The 11,436-nt window shown below is 42.0% G+C and overlaps 1 protein-coding gene across 1 annotated transcript; it reads right to left on the reverse strand.

Annotated features, from left to right (window-relative positions):
- Positions 1-685: 685 nt before the first annotated feature.
- Positions 686-10,776, reverse strand: zbtb38 (zinc finger and BTB domain containing 38). Its single transcript, XM_086124858.1, has 3 exons — positions 10,639-10,776; positions 9,874-10,123; positions 686-4,719 (listed from the first exon to the last, which is right to left on the reverse strand). Exon 3 carries the CDS (start codon positions 4,684-4,686, stop codon positions 1,120-1,122), a length of 3,567 nt encoding a protein of 1,188 aa, XP_085980984.1. The 5' UTR covers positions 4,687-4,719; positions 9,874-10,123; positions 10,639-10,776; the 3' UTR covers positions 686-1,119.
- Between the last annotated feature and the right edge of the window lie 660 nt (positions 10,777-11,436).

Genomic DNA, 11,436 nt, shown 5'->3' on the forward strand with positions numbered 1-11,436 from the left:
ATCACATAATCAAAATACTATTATTCCATATTAAATGAATAAATATGTCGACCAGTAATCACGAATTGAGATGTTCATGTGGAATGGAAGTCATGACGTGGAGACTTTTGTCTCAAGGTAGAAGGGACCTTTCAGATGTTGCTCTTCGAACGATGAGAAAGCTGGTTATCACCTTTATATTTGGGAAGGTATTTACTGTACTTTTGTAAAGATTTCTTCTCTTTCAGTTAATATATGTGACATTAGGCAATGCTTTACGAAACAAAGTGAAATAATTTCTCCAACTCAGCAAACAAACAACAGGATGTAACTGTTTAGTACATGAATAATAATTTATTTACATTTTATATGGTTTATATACGGCAATTGGCTGGCAACCGGTTCAGGGTGTCCCCCGCCTACTGCCCGAAGACAGCTGGGATAGGTTCCGGCACACCCCGCGACCCTAGTGAGGATAAAGCGGTTCGGAAAATGGATGGATGGTTTGTATACTGAATACTGTATATCAAACACAACAATGTCAGGACTTACTGCTGCTGTGTGTTCAGAACAAAAAGGATTACCCAACCATTAAATTGTAATTTAATTATTATTACGGAAATATGAGAGTATAAAGTGCAACCCACTATGTCCAACTATATTGGCATGGGAGTCCAAGAAATCCACCCAAGCTTGTCCCCCCCCCCCCCCCCCCCAGAAAGTTCAAACATTGCCCTAAATTTTATGATGTATTCAACGGAATTCATCTTCAGAACAAGTAAACATTTCAAAAAACACAATTTCAACCTACTTTCGGGAAACAGCTCTCTTTTTGGACCCCCCATCCAGCTCACATGAACTGCTTTGTGTAAACAATCAAACAAAAAGTTTGGGTCAGAAGGTCTTCACAACCTATAAAAGTCTGTGAGGGGTCTTCATAACCTTTATGAATTACATGATGAACTCACCCCTGCTGACAGTAGGGTACAAGCAGATGTCAGACCTTGATATTCAGTGTGTTCTTCCCAAACATTTTATCAGGCTGCTGCAAAGACAACTTTAGTACATCTATTACCCGCAGAAGTGACTCGAAATTAATTCTTTATCTCGCCTCCTGTAGGTGTCCATGGTTAAAGGGCTTTAGAAAAACGTTTCGTCTTTACACATCCTTTTCTCTGGCTTGTGAAGAGAGACGGGGTTGTCTCTCAAGTCCGATGCATTCTTCGTTGATGGTTTGCAGGATATCTGGCAATCAATTACGCTGTTTACTTCCAAACTGTCCTTGTGTCCACTGGCATCTCTCTTTTGAGCTTGAGGTTTGAAAGCTTGATCAAAAGAATCTGGTGGATTGATTATTTTTTTCACTTTATGTTTCATTTGATGTGTTTTTGAGGGCGACGCCAAAGTGTACAGCGTCTCAGTCTGGTGCGATAAGGAACTTTTAATGTGAGTGTATGTAATGTCCTGGTGTGGAGTCAAAGTCATTAACTCTGTTGCATCCTCAGTTTTAGGCTTCTTCATGGGAAAATGTCCTCCTTCCTCACATTGCATGTCAGAAATTTCTTGATTGTCATCTTCCTCTGTTTTGATGCAGTCTTTTTTGTTGTCCATACTCAAGTTATCAAAGTATTCCAAACATGGTTGGCTGGTGTAGCTCTCTTCAGCTGTCTCCTGGTGTTTTTTCTCATGGCTCCTCTTGGTGGCAAGGTAGAGAAACCGCTGGGGACAGAAGGAACAGCGGAACTTCTTCTCTGGGTTGCTGCTCCAGGTTGAATTATCAAAGCAGGAGCCATTTTCCATACAACTGTTGCAAACGTAATCATTGCCACTGGGTGTCTCCCCTGGGGGACCCTGTTTTCCACACGTGTGACAGAAATATGGGTGAGAACCAATAATGTGAGCTCTTAAACCCGTCTCAGTGATAAAAGAGCTGTCGCAAATGTCACAATTGTAGGTTGTCCTTGGGCTGCAACTCCTGTGAAGACTACGTTTCACATCTTCCCCACCTGAGATACTGTCTCCAGTTTGCCAACTGTCCAATCGAGCCTCAGTGGCACCGGTGTCGGTTCTAACTGTCTCATTGTAATCATGAAACAAAGCTTGCCTGTGCTTGAATCTCCGCTTCTTTTTCTTCTTTTTAGCTTTGTAAGAATAGTAGGGACGCCAAAGCTCATCAGCCACGTCACAATCATTGGGATCCTCATGGGTCTCGGATATTAAACCTGAAATGTCTGGTCTGAAGCGGAGTCTGGGGCTCTCCAACTTGCCGTCCGGGTGGAGTTGACTTTGGCTCTCCATCTCCCCCAGTTTGCTCGTTTCTCTCTTTTTCCTTCTTGGGAAGAGCTTGGACCCTTTGATTCTGCGGCGGATGATGGCTTCATCGCCTATTTTTACCGTTATCTGGCATAATGGTATCGCTTCACCATCTGCAGACGGGCCCGGGCACACAGGTTTGGCAATGTAGGTTTGCGTCTTTGAGCCCGCTGTTTTATTGAGACTCGCTTTCTCGGTATTTGACCGAAGCATGTCCTTAGTCATTTTCTCAACTCGTTTTGCAGAAGCGGACAACTCACTGAGCTTTTCGACTGTGTTCAGTGAGTTTAAGAATGTTACGTTTTGACTGATGTGATGTGAGGTGATTAGATCAAGAGGGCGACCCTTTTTACTCTCGGAGCAATTCGCTGGGTCAGATTTTGGGACCGTACAGTCAAAGTTAATGAAGGGTGAACTATGCTCAGCGTCTTTTCCTGTTGCGCTCTGGTGATAATTGTGGCGCAAACTTTGGTCAATATCTGTTTTACAGGGCTTGTCAAAGCTGATGCGGGGCATGACAGGAGCCACCATCTTTGTTGTTGCCATGAAAGTCAAAGGCAATGAAACACTGTCGAGGCAGCTGCTCACACTATTTCCCTCAAACTGAGGGCAGAGAGGATTGTTGTCAAGTTGTCCTTGATAGTCTGTCTCATCACCTTCTGAATATGTCTGACTGTATGTCTTATATCGTCTTTTCCTAAATTTCATAGGCAGAAGCCTGTACAGCTTAATTGGATAAACACTGGCTTTCAGACCACCATTGGCGGATTTTCGCTTAATGGCTAGTGTGGGATCAATCCCGTGGAAAGACTTCTGATGGTTTTTTAAGATATAATATGTCATGAATGTTTCCAGGCAGAAAATACACTGATAGCGGCGTTCGCCTGTATGCCAGACTTCATGCTTGGTCCGGTACTCCGCCAATGCAAACACTTTATTGCAGTAATGACAGGGATAAGCCCTCTGCCAGGAATGTACATTCTCATGGCGCTTCAAACTGGAAAGTGTGATATACACTCGTTTACATACACTGCAGTTATATCTTCTCTGACCGACTCCTGACCTTTTTTTATTTTCATCTTTTGGGAGCTGTAATTGATCAACAAGAAGGGGGCCAGTCTCCAGGTGGTCAACAGGAGGAAACTGCGTTCTGGTGGTCTCCTCGCTCAAAATGCTAACTGAATCGAGGTCCCCCTTTTTGACAGCCATGCCAACGGAATCTTGTTGAGGTTTTCCCCACACAGACTTCGGACAATTTTGCTCATGGTTGTGCAGCCATTTCGGATGGATGAATTTTTTGTCACAAAACTTGCAAAACAAATGACTATCAGAACATTTTTGATGTACCTTGGAGTGAATTGCAAGGAGACATTCACTTTTGAATGCCTGTGGACAGCGTTTACACTCATAGATTGAGACGCTGTCCTCAGTTTGAGGAGGAAGATTCGAAGGACTCGATGCTGTCTGGACATAGCTGTTGGAAAAAGGAATAACTGCAGCGCTGGGCTTATCTTGTTCACTTTGTGGAAAGGGTGGATGTGCTGAAGTCGCTCCCTCAACTAATGTTGGGGTTAACGTCTTATTTTTTTCCGCGTGTGTTGGAAATTCATTTCGAAACAAAGCACCTCTAAGCCTGTGGCGCTTTTTGAGTGGGCCTGAATTCCGGTAAATATTTTGCTTTGGCTGGAATGCTGCAAACTTAGACACCGTCTTGCTGTCCCACTGACTCGTCTGACCTTTTTCTTCAGGTAATTTGATCATAGCATACGAGTGGTCTAAGAAAGTGGGGGTTTCACTGATTCCATCAAGGCAAGAAGATTTTAGGCAACCCGCTGGGAGCTGCCCCTCATCTGGTGACTGCCTACCGTCTCCTAGTGGGGTGAATGGATTGTTCCCAGGACACACCTCAGTGATAGAGAAGGCATTGGTGATTCGTGGTCCTCTTGAACCATCAATCTCCTCAGGTCTGGTGACTTCCTCCTTTGTTTTTTTACTGATCCAGTCTGTGGATTTAACGCAGTCCAGTTGGTTTTGATTCTTGTCCTTTTTCTCTTGCCCTGCGAGCTTCTCTAAAAAGGGAATACCAAGTCTTTTCCCTGCTGCTATTAGCTCCTTCTTGTCCTCAACACAAAGTGATGTCACCTTTGCGGAGTAGATAAAATTGAGGACGCAGGCAAAAACTTCAGACTTAAGGTCCATCAGTTCCAGCACACGGCTAGAACTCCATGTCTCATTTGACAGAGCATTCTTGAAGTAGCCACTGCAAGCTGCCAGGATGTTCTTGTGGGCACGAAACTTCACATCCTCCACTACAATAGTCACATCACAGAAAAGGCCGAGTGAGCGCTGCTCATTAAGCTTGCTGAGCACGGTGTGAGGGTGAAAACTATCCATCAGGTTCTAACTGAAGCAACAAATCGCAGCCATCTAAAAAAAACAAACAAAAAAAAGAACAATTTACATTAGTTATACACATTAATTTTGGAAATATACATCCACAACAACATAAAGACCCTTCACCAAATGTTGCTAATATCACAACACTAGATGGCAGTAATGTCCAGACAGCAAAGTATCCATGCCAGCAGGTCAATAGTCCTATGTAAATCACTGACTCTTTGTAATGGTACTATCCCATGCATCATAAGTCAGATATTTGTTTTTATATGTGAATAATCCAAATGTCAGACAAAAACTCCTGTCAACGAATCAAAACATGACTGTGATCTCGTTAAAGAAAAAAAGAAAAACTTTGCTCATATTGGTTGCGCTCTATAATTAGTTTTCACTGTTAAAATATGTGGAATTGATTGCAAAGCAGGATTTATATGAAGACATAATGGAAGATCCAGTTTATTCACTGTCTCTCTGAAAGATGATTCGTCACAGCAAGAGTATTCAAGCCATGCCAGTGACCCTGGTCTAAGTGCTACTAAATCATGTAGCATGTCTCACTTGGATTGTTTCTTTTGGGCAAAAATCACCATCATCAATGTCATCATTACGTTGACATGTATTCAATTTTGTTTCAACTTCCAGACTTTTAAGATACGGGACATTACATTGTTGTAAAAGTTCTAATTGTGCAACAAATATAATATGGTCACCATTTTTTTTAAACACTCATATTGCTGAAACTACAACCAGCCTCCTTGTCCACATTCTTCAACAGGCTTCTGTTGTTATGGCAACCTACTATTTTTGCGCAGTATGTGTTGAGATGAAGTGGAATTGCAAGAAACACTACTATCTATTGTTGTCAAATTTTTCCACAAACATTTTATTTTTCGAGAAACCTGCACTCACGGTTGCCTAGTAAGCGATGTGATCTTTGTCTCCGCTTGAAGCTTCTTTGTGTCTTTTACTTTCTCTGCAGTGGACATTCTACCAAACTGAATCCCTTATCACAGCATGTGATGTGCCAAGCTTGTCTGCTCTCAAGGTTCACCTTGACATTTTAAGGTTGCCAAACCTCGCTTAATTAAAATAAATAAATAAATAAATAATAATATATATATATATATATATATATATATATATATATATATATAGAGAGAGAGAGAGAGAGAGAGATAATTTTACATTGTGCTCAGAGCTCATAATTTCACAACACCTAACTATATAGGACCGCTGAAGGGAATCTTTTTTATGTCATCATATGATATGAAATCCACTTCTCCTCAAACTTAAACATATTTTTGTACTACCTTCTCAAAGATAACCGGCAAAAACATCAACTAAGCAAATGCTACACACCTCGAACGCGTGCTTCAACACCAAATGTAAATTGAGATCAATCATGCAAAACATACCTTAGCAAGTCAGAGAAACTGATGGAGAGCCACGTAGTGTCAATTTTCTATACATCTCAAACCTAATTTACAAGAAAAGAAATGGTTTTGTGGGAATAAGACTTAAGTCTTATTTTCATAGTCGGCGAACGGTGGAGCTGTCAAAAGCAGTCTTTTCAAACATCATTGCTTCTCTCCCTTTCTGTGTGATGATGACTCCAGCTTCCTTGTCCTTTGCCTCCAGCCGTGCAACCCAAGTCCAAAAGTGTATCTGCCCTGTTTTTCTCTTCTCGGGCTGTCCTTCCTCTGTCGTGTAGCTATACTTGGAAGATGGGCTCGCCTTTGTGCTAGCTGGGCAACCGGCACGTATTTTGCAGGAAACGGCAACTTTTTTCAAGCATGGCAGCGGGTTATTGAAAACTGAGCGATGCTAGGCGCTACATCACACAAGCTCTGTGCCCGATAAAAGAGCCAAGGCAAATGCATCACTGGTAGCAGGAGTCCTCTGCTTCTTCAGAAATGCGTCATTAATCCCCCACAGCACCACACCAGCTATTTATATCATCTGCAATCCACTGCTGAGGAAAAATAATAATGCACAGGGTTATTTCATGCACGGTCTCACCCAGTATGTTACACACAAGCTCTTCTTCGCCTGTTCTCATACAGAGGCAGTGGTTGGTAATGCAGAACCGGAGAGAAGATGGCGGCAACAGTAGTCCTAATTTCTATCACTGCCAGCCAGGAAGAGACTGCTCTAAATGTTTTCATTCGCAGTTTCAATGAGCATGGCAACTGAATGCTTGGGGTAAAACAGTTCTGATACTGGCGCAATATATGCAGACATAGAGGGTGTCGATTGATGCACAAGCAGTGGATGCGTCAGCACTGCAGACGATGTGGGGGAGGGGCTGAAGCTGAACCCACCATGACACTCTGAGCCTCTGAGGATGAAAACGGGGCTTTTATTTCCACCACTCAGTGTGGGAGGGGGTGTCACATGACATTCTTCCGTCTCCTCAACATGGCTAAGAACAACTCTGACCACTGTTCGTTAAAAGGAACCAGCACGTGTCAATCAAATATACGGATCACCCAAACTCACTGTAAATACCACGGTAAAGAAATTACTGATGTATCACAAATACAGCTAACCAAACACAGGATGCACATTAAGTTAGCCAGAAGAGCAGCCAGTGCATGTCTTTGTGCTTTTTCACCCTACGGTAGCTAGTACTCACTTCACAGCAGCTCTACTTGCTAGCGGTGATTTTACACTGGTGCTACTGAGCATTACTCCTAATCTATCTGAGGTTCCAAATGTGCCGAGAGCAGATGGTGTTAACCACTGCTGCTTGCTCATTGGTCAAACAGATTTGTCATTGCCAGGTCATTTTAACATTCGGGAATCTAACTTAACCTTAAACTACACTACAGTATTATTGCATTCTCCAGTTCCACATTATTGCATTTTTCCACATTGATATTATGGACTGAATAGTTGTTCAAAATCCTGTTTGCCCCAGTTGCCCCCCCCCTTTATTAGTTCCGTCAGACTTGTAGAAGCAATGAGAAATAGAAGTCAGTTTAAATCAATTGAGGTGACATACTAGTTTGATTCAGTCCACGTGCTGTATGTTGTTGCAAGCATCTCTGCTTCCCCCTCGAGCCAAAAAGGTGACTAGCGACTAGCCACATGCTGTAAACGTCGCCGTGGAATAGTAATTTTTGTTATTTTGACTTCAAAATGGCGCCGCGAGAGTGGCTGCCTTTCCAGCAGCTCCTATATTTTATTGTTCTACTTCTTCCTTTCATAACTTTGCTGCTGTGAATTGGGAATTTCTCCATTGCGAGACTAATAAAGGCTTTCTTATCTTCTTATCTTAAAGTCAACAAAGCAACAAAAAGTAGACGACTACTCTGTACAACCTCTGCTAGTTAGAATTCAAATGTAATTTCAAACTGTAACAATGTGCGCTCACCAGATACTGAGCTAACATTTACAATGGCATGCGCTGTCTGGTATTCCTTGTGTAGCGGCACGGTGGACGACTGGTTAGTACGTCCACCTCACAGTGTAGAGGCCCAGGGTTCAATTCCAGGCTCTGGCCTTCTTTTGCAGAATTGACATGTTCTCCCCGAGCCTGCGTGGAGTTTCCCGGGTACTCCGGTTTCCTCCCACATTCCAAAAACATGTGTGGTATGAACTTTCTAAATTGTCCCGAGCTGCGATTGTGAGCACAAATGGTTGTTCGTCTATGTGTGCAATGCGATTGTCTGGCAACCAGTTCAGGGTGTACCCCGCCTACTGCCCGAAGGCAGCTGAGATAGGCTCCAGCACGCCCGCAACCCTCGTGAGGATAAGTGGCTCGGATAAATGGTGGCTGTATTGTTTTTACTATATAAGCTAAGCTAAATACGTTTTCTCTATTACCAGTAGCTGAATATGTCAAATTAAATGAAAATATTTGCCACTTTTTTTTTGGTTTTTGTATTTTAACAAACATTAACTGTAAGTTGTGTGAGACAGTAATGTGCCTCTACTTATTTTCTTAAGGTAGATGTGAGTATTTTTTTTTCTTAGAGAAACATACGTCCCTCTCTTACCAGAATTATATACATAGGGTGATCGATCGGCCTTTAGAGGCTTTGATCGGATTCATCGATCATGCACTTTCTCACGAATATCAACCGATAATTATGGGCCACCAATCGATCGAAGTATCCCGAGTGAAACAGTACTTCTCTTTCAAAGATGTATGTCTTTTGTTTGTTGATTTCATTTGTGACATTGAATATGTTGCTCGCTTATTTATAAACAAGTCAAGAGTGCTGGTACAAGCAGCAAAGTTGAATAACAGTTCAATATACCGTCATCTTAATTCTCGTTTTTACTATATTAGTACATATCTATACAAAATTCAAGATGTAAGGTATAATAGTTATTAAAACAGCAGGTGCTTGCTGGTGTGATATCCCACGATTTATATATGATCAGATTAGTCGACTAATGGTGACTACTATTGCGATTAGTCGACTAGCAAAATAATCGTTTGGGCAGCCCTCGTTGCAGAAAATTATAAACCTTCAATCAACACATACAGATCAGTCCAGGGTGTCGTGTACTTTTGTATGATAACTATTAATGAGGACACAATTGCACATCTGGATTTAATGTAAAGCTCTTTTACAAACTATCCAAACAATAAAGAGAAGGGAAAAAAATGAAATGAGTGTGTTATTCATTATATTTTCAAGACTCAAACTTAATTGTGTGCAGGCATAATAAAGATGCTAGACAAAGTCACATTCGATTTCCCAGGTCATAGTACTGGTATTTGACAGTTGAGAGAGGTGTGGTTTCAGCGCATTCAGCCGCCACGGCTGCAGCACTCAAGAGCAGAAAAGAAAGCTTGAGTTTTCAAGATTTTGAATCTTCATTTTATGTCCTCTGTGATTCGTTGTTGTTGTTTTTTTTATTCATTCAAATTTGAGGGGCTGGGGTGATAATAGTACTCTTCTCATTGGTGTGTCAAATTTAGAAGACATTTTTTTGGACTTAACTGGGACTGGAAATATTTGAAATGCCTTTGGTTTCACACATGAAATGTTTCCAACGCCCATCATTTATGGTCTGTATTTAACTGATACTAAAAGTCTATAAAGTCCGTACTACATGTTTAAAAAAGCAGACTTGGCCTAATCTTCACTGACGAACCATTCACACTTTTGACCCGCATCTGTGAGATCTTCCGATGTCACCACAACAAGCACACTTTGAGTTGCTTACCTGAAGGTGCAGAGATTCTTGAATGTGCAGCCTTGGAAATTCTTGTTGGGGTCTTGTTCTGCCTTTGCTCTGGATCAAGTGTTTACCATTGTGTTTCTTCAGTGTTGTCGAGTAGCTTTCTGTGGAACACGCTGTTGGCCCTGGATCCATGATTCCTTCATTGCCATGTATAGCTAGCAGCCTTCTGAGAGCTGCAGCCACTGCTGCGTCACCCTCGTTGCATCACTGACCCACAAAGACGAGCTTGAGGCTGGGGATGAAGGAAAACAACAAGCGGCACTTCATGATGCCATTCCAGCAAACACATAGATGAGGCCACCATTCTGCTTCAGGTTCAGGCCGAGTTCTGTGGTATTCAGGAAGGGTATGTCAGACAGATCCTTTATTGTTATGTAATAAATATTTTTTGTCATCTGCGGGGCAGCTGAAAAGGCAGTATCCGGTGTTTAGAGTCTAATCATAAACCAATCCCTTCCAGTCAAATTATGTGTGGTCATGTTAGAGCAGATCATTCAACATAGCAAGCTAGCTAGCTGAACTTGACACTTAACGTGCTTGCCCTGAACAGTATTTAGACATACCCTCCACCTTAAAATGACATCATCTTGATCATTACGTGGAACACTACACAATGGAAGTTATAAAATAAGTACATGCCCTACCTGATCATGTAGGTGTTTAGATTTCCAGGCGTTTTTTGTACCATCTGTTTAACAACTAATAAGTCTACAGTAGAAACAAAGAAACAATATGAAATACGCCTACCTCTGTCTTACGGAGATGTTGCTTGTCTGTGCCACTTTCGGGTGATGTAGGACTTTTTCTTATGTGTCTGAAATGTGTTGTAGTCTGTACTGTGTAGGCCTGAAATGGGAAACAAAATGACAGCACTTGCTTTGCACACGTTCCCGACTTGATCCCCCGCCTACCAGCGCCATCTGACCGGCCGGCACTTTTCTTTGCCGTGTTGCGTCCTCTGCTGGCTGCCGGGGAGAGCATGCAGAGACTGCCGTGCTGATTGCTTCCAGTAGATATCGCAAAAGCTTCTTCACTGGAACAAAAACAGGAAACAAGGGTGACAAGTGACCGCTGACCTTGTCATGAAGTCACACTCCTAATTTAAAGGTTTTATTTATTCTCTCTAGTCCCCCATACATCGCACGTCAGCATTTGTAACTAATGAAAGACTGAAGGGTGATAATTTGATTTTATCCAACATTAAATTAATTCATTTTCAATTATATATAACTAACAGAATTACCGCTGTATTACTGCATAATTACAACATTTGAGAGTGGGTGTCCTTGAAAGGCAATTATGCTCTTGGCAAAACATGCCATGAATAGGCTACTGTGTGAAAGGGGTTTTGCCCCCAAAAAGTAAAACTCATGTCTTTATGTGCGGAAATGGGTGAAATTAAGGTATGTGGTGTGCACTCTGCAGACATCATCACATAGGTGCCAAGTCATTTTTCTCAAAGTTAGAAAAGGAAAGTGTCCAATTGAGCAACAGCGTTCGAATGCGGCTAAAACCGGAAGCGAACATCAGAAGAATCTAGTCCCT

The sequence above is a fragment of the Hippocampus guttulatus genome, chromosome 12 (assembly GCF_054856545.1).
Source record: "Hippocampus guttulatus isolate MCC_2025c chromosome 12, RoL_Hgut_1.0, whole genome shotgun sequence".
NCBI classification, from domain to species: domain Eukaryota; kingdom Metazoa; phylum Chordata; class Actinopteri; order Syngnathiformes; family Syngnathidae; genus Hippocampus; species Hippocampus guttulatus.

Coding starts and splice junctions, on each gene's coding strand:
- zbtb38 (XM_086124858.1), bottom strand. CDS start 4,686: ATGGATAGTTTTCACCCTCACACCGTGCTCAGCAAGCTTAATGAGCAG.